The 21,079-nt window shown below is 36.5% G+C and overlaps 1 protein-coding gene across 2 annotated transcripts; it reads right to left on the reverse strand.

Moving 5' to 3' along the window:
• Positions 1–643: 643 nt before the first annotated feature.
• ankrd10b (ankyrin repeat domain 10b) lies at positions 644–18,684 on the reverse strand. 2 transcript variants are annotated; one of them, XM_042425823.1, is made up of 6 exons: positions 18,299–18,684; positions 16,917–17,069; positions 15,748–15,839; positions 4,829–5,094; positions 3,708–3,815; positions 644–1,212 (listed from the first exon to the last, which is right to left on the reverse strand). In XM_042425823.1, the coding sequence occupies exons 1-6, from the start codon at positions 18,494–18,496 to the stop codon at positions 983–985; spliced, it is 1,047 nt and encodes a 348-aa protein (XP_042281757.1). In that variant the 5' UTR covers positions 18,497–18,684; the 3' UTR covers positions 644–982. The 2 variants fall into 2 exon arrangements, with proteins under 2 accessions (XP_042281757.1, XP_042281758.1); XM_042425824.1 differs by lacking the exon at positions 644–1,212 and having other exon boundaries at positions 1,874–3,815; positions 18,299–18,683.
• Positions 18,685–21,079: the final 2,395 nt, after the last annotated feature.

Here is a 21,079-nt window from a genome sequence, read left to right on the forward strand (position 1 = left end):
ACTCATAAACAATAAAATTTAATTTGTACCGCATTTTTCATTGATAGTGAAACTCAAAGTGCTACAGTATAAAATAAAATAAAACACAAAACATAAAGAAAATAATAATGATAAGAGTTAAGATGAAATAGCCTTCCGGAATATAAAGGTTTTTAGGCCTGTTTTAAGAGTCTGGGTCTCTGCTCCCCTCAGATTAGGAAGGCTGCAGCAGAGCAGAAGGTAGAGTTTGCTCCAAGGATTTTTTTTAAAGAAATCTGATTTTACTGCCTACCTTTTCTGTTGAGTTATTTTTCTATTTATTTATTGTTTTTACCCTTTGTCCTGTCACCATGTTGACTGTATCAACATCAACAATTCAGAGTGAAGTCATGTCCTGTATGTTCTCTTTATGTCATTATGATTCCTAAAGTGTTTTCTGTTATTGTATTATTGTCACACGTTATAAGTAATGCTTTATGTGAATAAAATGATGGGTGTCGGGCATGGGGAAAGTTTAACATGTAGAGTTCAAAGTATCCTGATAAGATTTTCTATCCAGCTAACAAACTAAAACCTGATAATTAATTATTGGCTTAAATTACATCTTTGCCAGGTTATTAAAAAAATGAAATGAAGAATAATCAGAGTTTATGTTTCTCAGAAAATCATTCATGAGTAACTTGGTTCTGCGTTTTTTATTAATATCAAGAGGAGGGATCAGCCCACTTCCAATTGAGACAGACAAAATCTTAGTATTGGCAGTGGTTCAATACAGATGCTTACTTTCTTAATCAAACTTATATCACAAGCTAAATAAACACTTTCTTTTTAACAACACAAACAAAAATCCACCTCTTAATCAACATTGACAGCTACAAATATCAGATCCATCCACAACAATGAACAATGAATGAATTTCAATGAATAACTGGACCATTCAATGGCTTTAAGGCAAATGAATGCTTATTTAGGCTAACAGCCCGTTAACTGGGTCCTTTGTAGTTTAGGATCCATGGTAGAGGAGCATGGTGCTAAACAGAGCGTGGTCATAAAACTGTTCTGCTTTCACAGACTTCTGGTGCTCCACCTGGCTGCCTGCAGTGTTGTTCTCAGGTGAATCACTGTAGATGTGGGGGTCGTGGAGAATTTCAGCTGCTGGGTTACATCCAAATGGAAGTTGTGGTTGATTGTGACCATTTAAGGAAAAATCCTCACAGTGTGTTTCACCTGCCACTGGAAATAAGACATAGTTAAAGGGCATATAAATAAATAATTTGTGACTATATACCTGCTTCTATAAATAGAAGAGAGAGGCAGGCAGGGAAAGCAGACCAAGTGGATTGATTTTGTTTTGCACAACTATTAAAAAGGGGGTCATTATGAGCAGCTAGCTAGAAAAGTTTATAAGAAATTTTATAACCGCATTTCAGAGAAAACCTTCTATAACCTTTTGGGTTAAACAAAAAAAAGTTGATCAATAAATTGCAAAATACACTTTAGAGTCTTATGCAATTCCACTAGCTATGACCCCAGATCTTGTTTTAAATAGGTCACATCCTGATCTACGGTTGCTTTGACTTGCAGTTAGAGCTGAATGACACAGTGGCCTAGTTCTCTTCCCACAGAGGTATTTAAGCTGTCACGTCAAGAAAACCATAAGTCTTGGAGACGTGTTGGTATGCAATAAGCCAAAACCCAACATGTCTAGTAGAGATGATTAAAGTTAGAGTTTAGTCTAGTGAAATTATTTTTATGTTTATAACCCTTCCTTTGCATTAATCTGAAAATTACTGCATTTTTTACATATTTTTTGCAGGCCAATAAAAATACCATAAACACGGGACTTAACAGATACATAAAAATACATCAAGAAAACAGACACAGTCCACCACAATGACATTTATAAAATTTAACATTTAATGATTTTACATAATCAAGTACAAAGCTACACCTGCTCAGTACTAATCACTCAACGCTCCATCTTGAATGACTGTACACTCAATCTTTCTGGCATGTAAAACAAAATAAACAGACACCACCTGCAACATGAAATACTACTACAAAAACAGGAAGAAAGAATTTCCCTTACTGATGTCAGTAAAAGTTGAAAATATTGTCATTAGGTTATTGTTGAACTATTAAATACAGCTCAAAAAATAAGGCTTTTTGCAAAGTATAGAAACCCATGCAAAGTTGCTTGAGCTTATTTACAACTACAGATTTAAGTAAAATGGCCGATTACCAATTTCGGAATAAGAAGGGGTTTTATTATATAACATATAGATGTGCAAGCCCTGCTAGTTGCTTAAAAACATTTAGTCCTCTGCTAACACACACACAGTAAACTTTCACCATACTTGAAAATCCGTAAAGCACACAACCACAATGAACGCAAAGGAAATAACAGGAGTAACCGAATGCCTAGCCAATGGACCACTATGTCTTACATGACATCTACAATCTACAGAAAAGCTGCACAGTGAATTATTTATACTTTAAAAGCTACATTCAAGTTGGGATTTGCTTTGGCATAAGGTCATTCTTAAATATAAAAACTGCATCAGCTAATGCGCGGTAGCAGTTTAACATTAGGAGACATTTCCTCAGTGTGTATCAGTGCTGAGGCCCCGGCACACATCATTTTGAAATACATGTCCTCATCAATCGAGCATTGTTTAAAATGAATACCTGAGGAATTTAAATGTAATTAAGTCAGCGGGGGAAAAACATTCCTAAAGAGAACTGCCAATTAACCATTTAGACTTTTTTTTTTTTTTATTACATGTCACTTGTATACTAATGCTGCTCTTTTTTGCCATTTCCCTTAATAGATTGTAAAGAAACATTGCACTTTTCCTAAACTGATTAGTATGAGCGTACAACAGCTTTAGCCATTCCAACACAAAGTAAATAAGTAAAATATCTGTGAATTACTCAAAGAAATGTTACTGAAATGCAAGTACGTTCGAATGTTGACATCTTCAGGTGATGAATTAAGTTTCTCCTTTCTTATTCTCATATTGTGCAACAATGCACAATAATTAAGACTTATTAATAACATGATAACATTTTTTTTTTTTTCCATAAAGCCAATATAATCTCTATTTGCACTAGTGAGCCAACCGAGTTAATGCCAATCATTTTGTTATCTAGAACTTTTCTGTAAAATTGTGCAAAACAAAAATCATCCTTTTATCATAAAGCTAAAAAATAAGGATTACACAACAATTATCTGTATAACTGGACGGATGCATTAAATATACTTGTATGACAAAGAAATCTTTCTACTTTTATGCATCCGAGTGTAATCAGGTACACGGAAAAGTAGAAAACACAGCTTACACACACTGCTATACATCGTTCAAATGTCGCTTACCACCAAATCAGAGCAAGAATATGCCTTTATGCATATAATATGCAAAAAAACATAGCTGGATACAAAAAAGATATACTACACAAATGAGAATATTAGAGTATGCCACTACACACACGCGCACACACACACACACACACACACACTCACTCACACACGCAAGCTCTCTACAGATAGGCATAAGAGTTGGTGCAGCGACAGGGGGTCTGCATTGATGCCACAGTGATGACCTCCAGCTCTTTAGATGCGGGGCCGGACCTGTTCTGTCCCCCCTGGTCCTCACACTGATCCATGGGACCTGGCCCTTGTGGTGGTGCAAACCCATTCAGCCCAAATGCAAAGGGTCCTGGCCCACCTGAGGTTACAGTCGCTGCCAACTCCATGGTCATGCTTTCCATCTGGGCCTCTCCAGCACCACCCAGTGGCCCATTCCCATTCAGCAATTCTGGTGGCATGCCCAAACCTAAGAGCCAAGAGATGCAGATAAACAAAGCAACGAATTATATCTTAAAAATAACATCCTCAAACAGACCAGTTAAGCAGTCTAAAGCTACTGACAGAAAAGTTATGCCAGAATAGCAGGCTTCAGCTGAATCTCTTGCTGTTATAGCATCCATTTTTATTTTCTTTCTGCCCCCAGAAATTTAACTATGCTGGATTTATTATGAAAATATATCATATTTGCATGTTCTTGCCGTGTCTGTGTGGGTTCCCTCCGGGTGTCCCGGCTTCCTCCCACAGACCAAAAACATGCAGGTTAGGTCACTGGTGACTCTAAATTTCCCGCAGGTGTGAATGTGAGTGTGAATAGTTGTCAGTCTCTGTGTGTCAGTCCTGTGAATGACTGGCAACCTGTCCAGGGTGTACCCCTACTCTTGACCCTGCAACTCTCTAGAGGATAAACAGTATAGAAAATGGAAGGATCATATTTGTTTCCACTGGCTCAAATTAAAATCCCCCCTGCTGAAAAGATATTTTTAAGTTTAAGAACCTTAATTACTCAAAACCTTCTCTCTCTCTTTCTCCTTTCAGTTGTAAATGTCAGACTCACGATTGTAAGTTGTAACCATTATTCAGCTCCTTCTTCCTTTAACACATGGCCTTACAACACTGCTAAATGAAATGAATTGTTGGTTTTATATATTTTTTTAATATATATAAGTCAGTTGATGCCTGATACTAAAATAAAATAAGTTGTATGAGGTAGGGATGTATGACAAGTATAGACTGGATTTTTTAAATCAATATACTGGATGCACTATACATTATGTACATTATATTCCAGCCTAGCCTTTTTATTTGAAGTCATACATACACAGAGCCCCCATGGTGCAGTGCTGTCTGTGTATTTGTCTTTAACGACAATGACACATGTGCAGCAATCTTAGCTAACGGTAAATGTTAAAGCTTGTCCCTTAAGAAACATTAAAATCCAAAACTAACAAACAAACAAAAAAAATTTGTTCAGTGCCTTACCGTTAGGTCTAGCCTTCTTCACTGGGTTTGCCTCCATGCCATCAAATGACCTCTTTCTGTTGGGCACGCAATTTAAGAAGCTGCGGCCCTGGATAGTGGGGTGAGCGTGGCCCCCTTTTTGGGTCATGCCATTCAGAAAAGCTCCGTTATGGGACTGAGCCATGTTTTGTTGGAAGTTCTGGGCATTGGAGAGAATCTCAGCGCACTCCTGGAATCCCTGGGCGTGGGCCAGGTCAGCAGCAGTCAGCCCACTGGCATTCCTCATACTGCACAACGGGAAGAGGGAGTGTCAGAAGCACTCACTGCATGTTTGATTTACACAAATTAAAAAAAACAAAACAAAAACAAAATAAGACAGTCCCAAGCACACGCACACACACACACAGGCACACACACATACAGACTCATTTAGCAAATATTCACACACACACACACACACACACGCACAGAGAGACACACGCACAAAGATGTATAGAAATAGCCTGTGCTGCTCTACCCTCTCACATCCTCTTCGTCATCTTCATGAGAGATGACGACTGATCCCTTTTGGATCATTTGCATCTTCCAAAGAACTTGAAACAGTTTCCAAATAATTAGGGAAACGTGTCTGCTGCAAAAGGGACATGATTAAGACAACTGAAGGTATGCACCAATGTATTTTAATGAGTACCTGAAATGATCTGACAGACTGAATTGGATGATGAAGTTATACGATCCACTGAACCCAAAGGAGATGTATTACGTAGAGCTCTCAGAGATTTGTCTTGCAGAAAAATGTGACATCAAGAAGGACTTTGCGAAGGGTGAAAGGCCGCCATCATCTCACATTTCCACTGGTGATGATGCTCAAGGATTTCTACAGTGCTGCATCAAAATGCCAGGTAATGGTGTTGATCTTCCAAATACATGCGGCAACAAGAGCACTTTGTGAATGTTTGATATATAAAAAGGGGTTGAATGGAAGGTTGAAGGGGGGGAAAAAAGCTGTATTCCTAAAAAACAAAAGATGTAACCGAGCCAGGCAAGATTGTAGAATTCCTCTGAGACAATATCAAGATTCAGAGGATTATTATTCTTCAGGGAAAACTCCAACAAATAAATGGTTTAGAAAGGGGAATGAAAAAGGACAAACTGCAGACTTCAAGCATCAGAATTGTAGTCAAGTTTTCTCTTGAAAAAGTGGAGCTCTCCAGATGTGATCTTCATCTTGTTTGAAGGAGAAAGAACAAGAGAATGACAAGAGAAAAAGCTGCACTACCCTAAGAGGCGTTTGTACAACTGTTCCCATTTCAAATTAGAGTCTGTGCATTACGTACAGTTGTGTTAATTATACCCAGTTGCAGCAGGAATATAGTGATTTTCTCAGTGCAGTAATGAATGATCAAACAGTGCTGTGACTGGTTCATAGGTTTGAGCTGTCACTTACATTATTGTATGGAAGCAAATTCACTCAACAGTAAATAAAAGATAACGAGTCTCATCAATCAGTTTAATACTATATGAATGAAACTCTTGTATCTGTATGTTGTTGCTGCAGTTATTTAGTAAATAAATTCCCAATACAAAATAGTGAATTATCTCCAGCTGCTTTTCTGGAGGTCAACATTTGAGAGGGACATAGAAAATATCATACTAACCAACAGATGCCTTTCAGCTTAATGATGAGAACTTCTATATTCTCCGTTGGCCAATTATGAAACAATACTGCACTTGTTCTGCGTCTAAATGTCATCACACTGCTAAATGAGCTCTCTAAGCAAACAGCAAAGTCTTTGTCAAAGAATTGGGACTTTTGGATCACATCCAAGCTCGTACTCGCTGTTAGAGATGTGAAAGAAAACATTAAAACTTCTCATTGTATCAAAGCACTAGATAATAGATGATGTCCGTACTTGGCGGGTGCTTTAAGAACTACATGATTAAAAAGACTGTTTTATTATATTCTATTTTATTTAACTGTTGAGTTGCTAAAACCAAGTGACATTGACTTCCATGCAATAAGACACAATTTGACGTACACTGTAACTGTTTGGTCATTCATTGTGTTTAGGAATTGTTCTTTCTCTGCGTTCAGTCAAAACAGTTGTGCAATAAAACATTTCAAGAACTAGTGCACATGAAGAATTTAAGATTGAAAACAAAAAAATAAAAATCACACAATAACTTGTTGCACATTACCCGTCCCCTTCAAATTAACGCTTCCAAAGGATTATTCTAAGAAATTGCATTTATGTTGAAAACCATTTTGTGTTGCCGTAGATGGATTGGTCTCACTCTAAGGAATAGAAATCCTACTATTTAAATTACATTCGCTGTTTTTTTTTTTAACCTTCAATTCAATTATTTAGTATTCTAAAAACCCAAATTTCTCTCTTTTAACAGGAATAGTTCCCTGAGCAAAGCATTATGGAATTAATAGGCACTTATTAATGATAACAACATATAGGCACATAAATATTAAGGAATTAACTGTAATAATTTATCATTTAAGCAATAATCTGGTTTGAGTATTGTGTCCCTTTTCCCCATGCTAAATGCTACCCAAGGACTTGTACTTGTCCAGTGGTTAAGTCAGCAGTCTCTGGAGTCACACCTGTGCGCTGACCTCAGATCAAATCCCACCAAAACCTTTCTATCTCCCAAACTCAGGCTTCCCCTCCATTTTCTTCAGAAATTCAAGGAGAGTGACTTTAAAGTCCATCTGTCCTTTTAGGGAGTAAAGTTCTTAAGTTTATGGACACATTAACTGTTACAGAAACTCCCACAGATTCATGCTTATCCAAGCTTTGTTTATGGATTGTTTTTTTCAGGTGTAGGGTAGTTTTGGACAAAAATAAGGAGGGTTCAAAGTACTGTAGCATAACAAAAGCAGATGTTTTGGGACATTTGTTTTTGACATACAAAACGATCAGCTAGATGATCTGAAACAGGACACAAAATGTGAAATGTTTGAGCCATTTCAAATAGCTGACTAGTACACTCAAACTCAGTTTAAATCAGATGCAAATTTGGAAAATAAACCATTAAAATATTTTTTCCAGATTACCTCACTGTTCAAATTTCCCTTTAGTCTCACAGCACTTCTTTAGTAAATCCCCAACTCTCTCCATGAGCTTTATTCTATTCTGCAGTTTGACATTAATTTGTTTTTGAAACCTTCTTCCAACTTAAATTATTAGATGACTCTCTCATGACTGAAAGGCAGTAATCCCTTTATAGTTTCCTAAATACAGTATTCCTTTAGTGAGACCTGACATCTACAATATGCACTGACCCAACAAAATGGACAGCTGAGTAAAACGATTACCCCTGGTTTGGTATGTGGATTTAAAAAAGGAAGCGTTAATTCTTTGTAAATGCCTGGTATGCTTTGCTTTTCCGTCCTAAGCACATATGTATCTTCTCTAACTATCGTCTAACCTTCCAGAGGCAGCCTATTATCATGCTAATGGTTGACATGGGACTCACGTGATTAAACCTGTCCATATAAAGGGCTCCTATGGTTAGTTCACAAAATCAAAAACAAAAATCATAAAATAAAAACAAAAACTAGATACAAGAACAATCATGGATAATAAGCAAAGCATGCAGGTCTAAAACTTTAGTTTTGATTCATTAAAACCTAGCATTAAAACCAATCACCGCAAGAAATACCTCAACAGTTTGCCAGTGTGTAGATAGGAAGCGATAGTGAGAACACTCAATGCCACAACAGTGCGGCTATCCCAGGGAACGGGGCAGACTCAGCAGTGTCTATTCTCCCCCTTTCTAGGATTACTTGAAAAAACCAAGTCATTTCCAATTCAATGGCTGCAAAACATTAAGACGTATGGTTCTGTTTTTGTTAACAGTATAGAAAACTTTTTTTTTGTAACTTATTGTCACTTTCATAAAAGAAAAGGTGACAAAGATTAGATGTCAAAACAGACTATGATATTGTATAGGGTTAATACTGTGACATACAAAATAAAACATTTCTTTGTATGAAGTAAAATATTGGGTACAGTGAAATGACAGTGAATAACCATTGCAACAGGATGATTGTTAGCATTATACAGTTAATAGTTCAGTACATGGTGCAAATCTAACCCATCTCACTCAGCTGCTTTAAGCCTCGGTCTCTGCACTACTCTCACCACCGGCAGCCTAGAAGCACTGTCCTGCCTTCTGCTAGCTCGCTAATGGACCAGCTTACACCTTTGAGGCTCATGACAAATTAAAAAAAAATCTAAACTATAACATTTGATTTGACAGAAATTAGATGTGGGAGGAGTTAGATTTAAAAAAAAAAAAAAAAATAAGAAATAACTTATTTAATGTTTTTAATATTTAAGTTTGTTTTAACCCAACTAGATTACATTAGAGGTGGAAACTATGAAAATCTGAGATTTTTTATTAAAATTATGCAAAGTAAAGTTAAGATCATTTTTGTTTCATTTATTAAAATGGATTTTAAAGGAAACACACCTTAACTTTAAGTATGTACGGTTTGATGCTGTAACAATAAAATGTGACCTATTTAGACATGAGGACCCTGGGCAATGATTTTAATATGAACAAGTTGTTATATTAGGATTAAACAGAGAGACGTTAAGAGACGGAGGGCGAAACAGACCACTTTGTGAGAGTAAAGGTGGGAGTACGACCATGTCAGAAGGCAAAAGTGTTTATAGCTGTTGCGAACAGCAACATTGAAAGGCGGAGAAAAAGCCAGCCTGAATGTCTGATTGTCGGTTTCGGAAATAAAAGAAATTCAGTTCTGATGTCAGAGAAGTGTGGGATGTGAGGGGGTTTCACACGATGTTGACCATCCATCTGATAAGCACTTCCACTGAAGCATGTTGACACCCTAAATGCTGAGTCAGACCACAAGACTGTTCCAGTCATATCCAGCAAAGACAACTTGCTGTTCCAATGGAAAGCTCATCTCACTATGTAATTAGACAAAAATAAGTATTACATGAGGATGTGGACGCTTCCATCTTCTGTCATTCAGGGAACAAGGACACGTAGTTCAGTACAAGACTCCAAGTAAAGTAAATCAAGTTACAGTTGAGCCAACTTTTGGCTAAAATGTAAAATACATGAACATGTTTTTATTCATAGAAAATAGACAGAAATTCTATGAAATGCTTCTGGACTATGAAATATTTCAAACAACAGATCAGAGCTGTTTGGGCCTTGATTTGAGAAACCCACAGTCAACTATCAGGTGCTGTTGAGCCATTACTGGTCATCTGTGGCTGACTATGGTCTGTAGTTTTTGTGGTGTGTCTGGCAACACAGTCAGCCGTTATCAGCAGGTGTTAGGCCAACTGAGTGTGCTGAATCAGTGGTGGAGGCAGATGGTGAGAGAGTGCGCTCCGACTTGCTGTTTCACCAAACAAATAAAAGATTTATCCATTTAGTGCAGTTTTCCCTTACTGTTCACCTCTGACTCTTCTTTTTCTCTTCCACAAGCAAAAGGATGACTACGTCAATGCAAGTTGAAAAGCAGGAAATGCAAAACGCTTCAGTCCCTGTGGCAAAGTGTTCTCAAATGATATTTCAAGCATAAAATGGGGCAATTTATGAATACAAAGTCTTGACTGACAAGTTATTTCCTCTCATGCAGGCACAAGTTGTCTTGCCGTCAGCTGGAGTCTTTGAGGTGTGTCCAAGAGCTAACTATACGAAGAAAATATGAGTTGGCAGGTGATGAGGCAAATCCAGTTTCTATCAAGTGATAAATATAGTAGCATTTAGAGGTCGACTGAGAAATGGCCAGACTGATATATCAGCCAATATTAAGTTATTACTGATGTACTGGCATTGGTGTGAATGCTGGCCAGTAAGTAACAAGAAACTGAAGTACAGAAATACCAAACTAGGTAAGAGGTCATTTAGAAACCAGCAGAGTCCTCCAGAGTAAAACAACGTGATTTGATTTGAACGACTGTTAATGTTCTGCACAGTATGTATCTTACAATTTTTTTTTAAAAAATATATCAGAGGGATGCATATTTTGTTTATATTTTTAAAAATTACTATGTCCGATATATTGTTACCAGATTTTTGAAACTCTCAAATTGAGATCATTATCTGCCTCAAAAATCCAGCGTCCATCAGGCTACAGTAGCATCAGTGTTAAAGGTTATTTATCCTGAAGCATTGATTCCAATTTGAAAACATGACCATTAATGTTGACATGAGTGTCTTATATACGGCTCTGCAAGTTTACTCCAGTTAATACACTGGAATGTACCTTCTCAGTACTGGGAAAAACACACATCCAGTGAAAGTGTGTCTGTCATTGAGCCTTAGCACCTCTGTAACTTAGTTAGCTACTATTAGTTAACTTAGTTGTTACAGTGCAGTGAGTGAGTTTCACTGTAGACAGCAGGCAGATGAACATCTTAGATGTGTAACAGTTGGGTGCTTAAAGCCGTCTTCAAAGATCAAGTGAAAGAAACCAGCACACAGGTCCAGATCCAGTCAGACAACAAAAATCTTGAAGGACAGATTGAAAGAAAGCGGGAAGCAGTAACATGTTCCAGGAACAAGGAAACTCATTAAATCTGATACAGGTTTGAACCTGGAATCAAGAAAGACTCCTCCTGGAATGACGAAGAAGGAAAAGATATATAAATGCGAAATATTCATGTAGCTTAATTAAATATTCTCAGGAAATGCATAACAACCTTTTCTTGAAAATATTATAATCATCAAAGATGAAGATATACGACCATTATACGACCCAATCAACAGAAAGGGTAAGAGCTCGCATTCCTTATGACGTTCATTGAGAACAGCTATATTTCTAACTAAATGAGAGAAAAAGGTGTGAGGGTTTAAATTTTAATTTTTTAAATTTTGCCTGTAATATTTGCATGTCAGGTGAATTGTTATTGCCATGGTAATGGGTTATTAACATTTACACAACTGCAATTTATATTAGTAAATTTTTGATTTGTCGGAAGCAATTATGATAATGATGTCATGATGATTTGAAAGCAATTTGTAAACTGATACTACTTTTTTTTTTTTTTTTTTACAAAAGCGTGTAAGCAAAATAATGTACATACAATTTTCATGAAATTATGTTCCATAGAATTTTTTTTTGATATATAAAAGCCAAAGAAGCCACACAACATATTGTGTCATGTCATGCTAGCCATAAAATATGAATAATTTAAAAAGCAGATTGAGTCACTGGATATTTTTAGGGCTGCCCCCTAACAGTTGACCAACCGTTATTTGATGAGAAGAGTCTTGGTCGACCAACTTTTCATTGGTTGGTTAGTGGAAGGAAAAAAAAAAATTCCTCAAACTCCATTCAGTAGCTGCACCTTGTCAAAATTAGGTTAAAACCTGGTTTATGGCCCAACTGTGTATGAAACTAGAGGGCTTTTAATTTGAAAGTGGCAACACGTGGCGACCAATGGTGTGACTTCATTAGTGACCCAGTCCACTGTGATGACAGAAACACTGATTCCTCTGGAAGTATCGGTCAGTCAGTCGGTCAGAAAAAGGTAACTCAGTCTTCTTGCTGGTTGTTCCGACACATTCACTGTCATTAACAGGTGACTCGCTACATGGGTCCGCTTGTAAAATTTACATTTTAAAAACTCTTTATTACGGTTTTGTATTTCTCTGTAATGTAGTACAGTGTTAACAATGAAACTCAAACCTTTTTCTGATGCCCCCAAAATATATATATTTAAATAATTAAATTAATATCATAAATGTGCAATGACTAGTCCACAAATGGCTCAAACTAACGACTACTAGTCGACTAGGAAAGTCTTTGGTTGGGGGCAGCCCTAAATATTTTCTTTAGAGTATCAGTTCATTTCATATTCAAAACAATATATAGAGATTTTCTTTGCATATCAAAACATATGAGTTCTATTTGATGTCTTATGTGTGTGGTTTATTTATAGACTCCTAAATATGCTTTGGGGCATCTCAAGTAGATATTTTATTTATCCTATTTATAAGAACACTTTAGTGAAAAAACTTTTTTTTTGATATCAGACACTAGACACCAACTTAATTGTGAAATTAGTTTAAAGTTATTTTGTCATGAGCCTCATTCCCACCTTGTGTGCCTTAGTTTCCCTCCCAGTTGTGTCCCACTACATTTCTGGGTCATGAGTTAAAAGAAATACTTAATATATTAACTAAACTAAACACAATATCTGTGATCTGCAGGAGGGAAAAAAATCACATATCATTTTCATCACTTATTCATATTACTCATCAGCTGATGACCAAATGCACATTAGATGACCTCAACAAGAAATGAAGCATTGTTTAAACATGTCTGCACAAAGGCATTGAATTTAATTTCCTGAAACAACCAAAGCAACCAGGGGTTTTATATGCCGCCGAAAACAACAAAGGTTCCACTTAGTAAAAATCTCCTTGGTTTACAGTCTGACTATTAAAAATCAATAAGGCTCATCTTTCAGAATCATTAAAAGATACACATTTACATTCTTTTATTCTTTTTGTCACTAGTGGATATGTAGTCTAATAAAAAAAACTATAAGATATTATACATTTGCTTTTTTACAACCCTTTAAATGGTAATGCTAGTACTGTTTGCATTCCTTGTTGAAACCAGAAGAAACTGGTGGTTTAGTCAACATTGCCTATTAGAGTTAAGTGAACAAATCTAATGGTGTCAGTACGAGTGCTTTTCCTCCTCATTCTATCAAGTGCCTAAGAAAAGAGAACTCGCAGCTGATATTTTTAGTACGGTATGTCCGAGTAATTTTGGTCAATGACATCATTTGGTGAGCTCAAATTTGCTAGATCACACGATAGATAAATATAGACGCTACTGTACATCTATAAACTCCCCGGTTGTTTTAGGTCTCTGGACATCAATGGTGTCAGAACAATAAAGCATACAGCTTGTTGCAAAGTATGAAACTGTGAGTAAAATATTAGTGTTTAGATAAGAAAGGAAAATTAGTTAATCCATCGTAAAAAAAAAAAAAGATGTAACTTATAATATCTTAATATTACTGCTTTAAAACACTTGTTACTTTAGCCAAACCAAACATGAAACTGATTTTTGAAACTATGATTAATTATGGTTATGATAAGTTAAGTTTGCACACTTGTATAAAACATGATCCTGGCAGCAGGTAAATTAAGTGCAGAGATCTTTGAGTTGACTGAATTACATGACCTTTGGGAAATAACAACTATGAAAAAGGAAATGATAACATAGTTACTTATAAATATTTTGATCTCCCTTCAGTTCTTGGATGTATATTTAAGAAACAGGAAAGATAGGTTTGTTTATGCCTCAACTGCACCAACAGCAACAGAAAGTACAGAAAGCACAAAGGCATCTGCTGACTATGAAGGTGTGGTTGAGCATTTATTTATCAACTTCTAAAAATATCCCCAGGAAATAGGGTGACCTGGGCTAAATTTGTAATGTAACATTTATTATCCTGCAATAAATTATTTTTTGATCTTATACCAAGACCATTCTTTGTATTCTTCGGGTCAAATGACACCAGTTCTAAAAAAAGGTGCTAATGACAGCAGCCAAAATTGTCTGATCAAAAGTAGGAACACTGATCTTGAAGGTCTTGTACTGTCTCCTACAGCTTCAAGAAAGCATGCAACTAATTAAGTATGATCTATGCAGTTTCATTCTATGCAAAAGAGCTGTAGCCTTTCTATACTTACAGTAAAATGGCTTCAGAAAAAAAGTCAATGTGCATTTAGTCATCCAGTCAAACTGTGTATGTAAAACATTAACAAAAACAAATGTTAAAGAAAACCACACTCTAGATTTAACAAAGATCATGCAATATGGCTTACTAGGCTAAGAACAGTTTATCAACCTTTACATTAAGTTGTCCTTGTGTCTGTGTAATAATTGTGCTGGATTTACTGAGCTGCTATTCAAGATCAAAGGCATTGTGCTGAGTTAATTATCTACTTTTATTAATGTGCAGCTCGTCCTCAGATCACTCAGGTGATATAAGTGTTAGCTGAATGTATATGAAAGGTACTTATAAAATCATTCTCTATGAACCCAATGTGTTTTAGCCAGCATTATTACACACAGAGGACTACTTAATGAAAATTGTTGCAATGATAAACAACAATTTCAAGGATTAACAAAATGTGTCACATTTTCAAAGGAGCGCCACCAAATCTATTAATATTTAACATCTCATGATCAAACTGTTATGACAGCATGTTGGAGAGGTTTAAGAATCAACTTCATATTGTATATCGTAACAATACTTTTAGCATTCTGCAACAGAAACTGTTGCAATCTAGCTGAAAAACAAATCTCATTAAAACCTCCTTGCTATTAAATTACTGCATCTCCATCATTACTTAAAAGATGCTGGGAAGTGTAAATGTTTTATAAAGTTCTTGGCCATACAGTCGTAACACCAGAGTAAACACATAAAAGCAGATCCAAGGTGCTGTTTTATTTATTGTATGGATCTTTAAAAGACTAATTCTCCATTTAGTTTGATCTTCTGTTAAAATGTACATATGCTCAAATTTTAACAATACAACCAGCACTGATTACAGTGGTATTACGTATACAGCCTTAAGTGATTATGTATAAAGTTACCAGCTAGTAGAGCAGCTTCTTTATGGCTGTGTATGTGTAGGACAGCCATGGTATCAAAAAATATAATGTTACATACAAATTCTTACATTTGCATGTTTCACAAATTAATGTTTGCCGCATCTAAACGTTCAAACTTTTACTTCATTTGCAGATCTTCTGACTTATTTGTCTGCATCTTTGTGTAAAAAATCTTGCATTTAAATTTCCTCACTGCTCTGATTTGAGTTTGGCGGTGATCCCTTGTAAAGGTGTAACTGAAATGTTGGATAGAACAGGAGAAAAGAAATGAGGACACGGGAGTGATCACAGGACTTACTCAGCTTTTGCTCCCTGAATCAAGAGAGCGTTGATACACTCCAGACTGCCCGCACGAGCAGCCTTGTGGATGGGCGTCTCGCCCACATAGTCCTGAGAGATAACAAAAGACTGCAGTTACACACAGAAAAGCGTGACTGTATTGTGCACAAAAGCAGCTGCATGAACCTAAACACTCATCAGCTTCAGATACCAAATATGAATGATGTTGTACCCTCCCTATCTACCTCTTTTTACATTTCCAAGGTTAGACAATAGACTTCAGGAATGAGAATAGGGCATAACTCTGCCGGGCCTGAACTTTTCACCCAGACTTCACCCCTGCCTGCACACATTTACAGTCACACATTAGTGAGAATGCAGATGGAAGAGAGAGAGAAAAACCACCTGCGCTGTTCTACTGTACAACAACAGCCAGGTCAAATTATTATGAATCCAAGAGAGGAAAGGTCATAAATCACAAATCTGAAAATTTCCCTTGCTATCATGGTTTATTTGCTGAGTAAATTCAATGCCATTATTAGAAATAATGTGTTTCATGATGACGACAACATGTTATGTCATCATGACCTACTAATCTGATTTCTCTAAGCAGTGCAGCGGAGCATACAATATAGCCTCAGTGCCTGAGTCTGTTCATGAAAATACATGAACACAGAAAACACAGAACAGTCTGAGAGCAAATCCACTCTAAGAAAACATAAGATATACATAATCTGATTATAGGTCAAGTAAGTAGCAATAGTACACTACGAGGATCGTGACCTCAAGTTGGAGATCCTCCTTGATGAGATCAGTCTGAGCTCAACCTCTCACACGGCTCTGCTCTTTTTACTCACGCATTTGTACACCTGTCTGTTCAAATTTGAGATTTTTTTACGCAAGAGTGATTTTTGTGATATGTTGTACCTGTAGTCTATTACACACTGTATATATATATATATATACACACTGTCCCTTTCTCAAGATCTAGTTTCCTTGTGCTATTGTCTGTATGTACTTTGTGAAAGATCCCTGTTTACATGTGGTTCTGCATGAAATGTCAACAAAGCAAATTCCTTTAAAACTTACTTGACAAGTTGGGCAATTTTCCAAAGTGTTTAAGTGAACTGTTTCATTCTCTGGTGTACAGTGTGCATGCATGTGCTGAGTGTGCATCTGATTTCACACCTGTCTGTTAATATCTGCACCAGCTTGGAGTAGCCATAACAAGCACTCAGGGTGGCCTCCAAATGCAGCAATGTGAGTGGGCGTCTGTGCAAACCTGGAGGTTACAGTGTTCACACCGCAGCCCACCTGAACCAGACGCATCACACACTCCAGCTGTGAAGAGACAAGGGCAATGTGTAGAAAGATTAGAGCATGCGCAGTGAATCATTCGTTGCTTTCCTAGACGACACTGGGCAGGTATGGACAAGTGTCAAACAGTAGCACTTTTTGTTCCAGTGTCCATTATAGCACAATCTTCAACATAAGCGTTTTCTTAAAATGTCTGCAGAACATCCTGATTTGTTTTCTTTATCTGATGAATATAGACTTCAGTACTTGTTTACAGAGCTAGCTCAGTTTGTGTTAAAAGCTTACCAACAGCGTATGAGAGCGCTTTATGTTTGATGTGTTAAAAGCTCAGTCTTTTTTATGGCTGTAATGTCTAAGGAGCAGGACTGTGTTCATATTTGGTTTGACACTGATTGACATGCATGCATTATATTTATTCTTTCAATTTCATTATGTTATTGCTCTTGTTTGTTATGTTTTGTAGTGCCTTGTAAGCCCATTAGGGCTGGAAATAAACAAATTGCAATTACAATTTACAGCAGCAGTTTAGAGGCAAACATGCAACACTCTTGTGTGGACTGGTTCAGTCTGACTCTTTATAGCTCTTGCTTTGGGCATGCATCCAATTTCTGTGGAAACTGTAGGCCTGCCCTTCCCAAAGTGCAGATACTGGGAAACAAATCTTAGCCAAGTATATGGGTGTGTGTATTTATAAGAGGTGGTTACACAGCCATTAACGTTACAAGTTGACTTGAAAGTTGGTTTGATTGAAACCACACGTTTTCAGTATATTGACTGAAGAAGTAAGTTACACGAAAAAAATATGGGTATATTTTCTGTGCTCAGATATTATTAGATTTTACAGGTTTATATACAGGTTAGTAAGTTAATACCGATTTTTTTTTTTTTAACCGACGTTTCAACGTCTCGAAAATGTCTGTCAGCTTTCGTCGATGGGCCGTTAATGTTGTTCCCGCTCACCGACATTTATTTACAAACAAAACTCACTCTTAACATTTAACCCACCTAAAATATTGTTATAATATACACAAGAAAGAATAAAGAAAACCCCCGTTAGCTAGTGAACAGTGAACGCTAATGGTCCATTGTCCGCCATGGCTGCTCTTTTATTCCCATCAGCTTGCTACCAAACATCAGGAAATGGCCGAGACGAGGTTCATGTCGGAAAGCTTCATTCTTATCAGTGTTTAAGGAAAAAAAAAAAATTAACAAAGAGAAACCTTTTCCATCAAATATTCAGCTTAGAGAGCTACCTTTCCGAAATGAGCGGCCCAATGTATGGGCGTCCAGCCGTAGAAGGTGTCCTCCACCGTGAGGTCAGCCGGGTTTGAGGTGCACTGAAGGAGGGAGCACAAGGCACCGACATCGCCATCCCTGCACGCCCGGTGCAGGGGGAAGCGGGAGTTCAACACCTCCTCACTCGAGAATCCAGACTCGATTCCCACAGACATTGTAGCAAGATTGATTAAAAAAAGATTAATATCTAACTAACTACTGTAGAACAGGCAGCACATCAACGAGCTTTTGTCTATGTGTGAGGACACACGCTGCTCTGGCTGCTGTTTCTTTCTGCCTGACAACACAAACGCGCCGGACTGAAACTTGAGAAACGCCGAGTGAGCCGTAAACTGCGGACTGGATATCACGGTAGCGTCTATATGGGTAACCCCAGAGCTGCGAAACTCTCGCACATGCGCACTTGAATCAGCACAGCAGCATATTAATCAATGGCAGATATACCGGGAGCCGCTTCAAAATATTCTTCTAAAAATATTCAAAATATTCTGCATTCGTACGAAGAGAATGATATAACAGTTGAGGTCTGGTTAGGTTATAGGTAATGGCCACTTTTGGTGTGGGTTAAAGATACTCTACTTCCTTAAAGTTAACCTTTGTCGTCATGGCAACGGTAAACATCACATACAGCTAATCAATTTTTTGCAAATCAGTTACAAATCTCGCGAGAGTTTCGCATATTTAGGGTTACCATCTAGACTGGATCTCATGCTCCTGATTTATATACAGTATGCTCCTGACTCATGACCACTCTTCTTGCTGTTGCAGCCTCACAAGTATTACCGCCACCCTCTGGTCCTTTCTACATAAATACACACAGAATTAACACATATAACTATAGATACCCCTTTTTTACTTTTTATTTTTACAATCCACAAGGTTATGTATATAGCCTAAGTATTAATACCCCCTCCCTCCCCCCGGATTCTGCACTTCAATGACTCTTTTTCCATTACTGCCATATGTTTACAATGCCATTTGCACAGAGCTCTACTACAAAAACTGTGCCCCTTTTTTATGCTTAGTACTTAGTTACTCTCCACCACTGCTTACTATCTCATAATTATGAAAAAAAGAAAATCTCATAAGTTACAAGGTAGATTCTGTACATGTTACACCTTGTTGTACCCCTCAGATTCTGTTAGCCTGATAGGAATTTCATCCACTTTATTGCATACTTTATTTTGATATATACGTATATACATACTATGGTTTTGCTTACTGTATTTTCAATCTTATGTCATTGTCATGAAACCATGAGCATATTTGCTTTTCTTGCTGTCACTCCCAACTATTTTGGAAACAAATGGAGGAATGGTTCAAATAAAGGAATGTATGTTGAACTCAGATCACATGTAGATGTGTGGACTGGTTAAGAAAGAGAAACTAGAAAATCTGCTGATTAACACAATTCTCATAATGGCAAAATATTATATACACAAAGCCAACGTTATGAAAACCCCACCCACTTTTAATGCTTTTTTATAATGAATGTCAGTTATATTATAAATCCCAGAAGTATATGAATTTATAATCTGCAAAATAACTGCTGAAATGTGTAAAACTGTACAAATGAATAGACCCTAAATGTACTAACCTTTAATTTAAATTAAAGACAGATTTATATTAATTTATCTTTTTTGTTTATTGTATTGTTCATTGTGTATTATTTACAACTTATATATTTTAATTTAATTCTTCTTTTTAATAGTTTGATTTTATGTTTGATCTTTGTTTTCTCTTTCTACTCAGACACATGCCCAGGACTTTTAATACCATGGTTGACTTGCCTTGTTGTTTGTAAATGTATTGTTCAATAAGGCATAAATAAATAAACAATATCATCAACTACTCAGTGACATTAATGTCTCATAGTGTCCCAAACCAAGGAGTAAATAAAAATGAAATAAATCAGGTATCAAGCATCTGTCTTCTACAATAGCGATGACTGATGACTGACCTTTTGTCATGATAATCAGATCAGGATCTCATTACAAGGAAACTAGATCCTGGTCTGGTAATTATGGGATAGTTTTTTCATAATAATGAGAAAGTCATAAAATAAATAGATAATAATAAAAGTCATAATTGCGTTGGTGAATGCAATGTGCTCTCATTATTTTCTGCCACCAGGGCGCAGAAGAACTTCAAAAACAAGCTGGTAGACGCAGCACTGACGTCACTAACCAGCCAAAATCCCCACTGATACTCCTGCCTCTCTTTACAGAAATCCAAAGTCTTCTGCATTATTTAAGCCATACGAAGAACCACAAATGTGCATCTATTTGTTTATTTACTTTTCTATCTTCAATTCTCTCTTATTTTTGTAGTTTGTTTTTTTCAAATATATGATTATATTCTTTTACCTATTGTCCCTTTTATTTTTTGATTCTTTTATGCTCTTAAATGGAATTGTTGGACTGTTTCTTTTTGTGATGTTTTTTTCTGTATTTGTGTGATACTTTCTTTTTGTTTTCTTTGTACATTATTATTTCCCAATAAAGTTAAAAAAAAAAAAAAACAACAACAAAAAACAAACAAACAAACAAACAAACAAACAAAAAACAGGGCCCCAGCTGTCCAAGGGGCCTAGAAAGCTACACATTGTAAACTTGTTTGAGCTTATTTAATTGAAAATTTGTTTAGGAATTTGCACCACTGAAACATTATATCAGCTGACATAATAAGGGCCTTCTAAAGGATTGATTTAAAAAATTTTAAGTCAGTCTTAAAACAAT

The sequence above is a fragment of the Thunnus maccoyii genome, chromosome 11, assembly GCF_910596095.1.
Source record: "Thunnus maccoyii chromosome 11, fThuMac1.1, whole genome shotgun sequence".
In the NCBI taxonomy this organism is placed as follows: Eukaryota; Metazoa; Chordata; class Actinopteri; order Scombriformes; family Scombridae; genus Thunnus; species Thunnus maccoyii.

Bases quoted from the DNA above. Each gene is read 5' to 3' on its own strand.
- ankrd10b (XM_042425823.1), bottom strand. From the start codon at position 18,496: ATGTCTGTGGGAATCGAGTCTGGATTCTCGAGTGAGGAGGTGTTGAAC. The intron at 15,840-16,916 runs GTGTGAAATCAG...GTTATCTCTCAG, and splicing joins GTGCAGATATTAACAGACAG to GACTATGTGGGCGAGACGCC. The intron at 3,816-4,828 runs GTAAGGCACTGA...CTTGGCTCTTAG, and splicing joins GAAGAAGGCTAGACCTAACG to GTTTGGGCATGCCACCAGAA.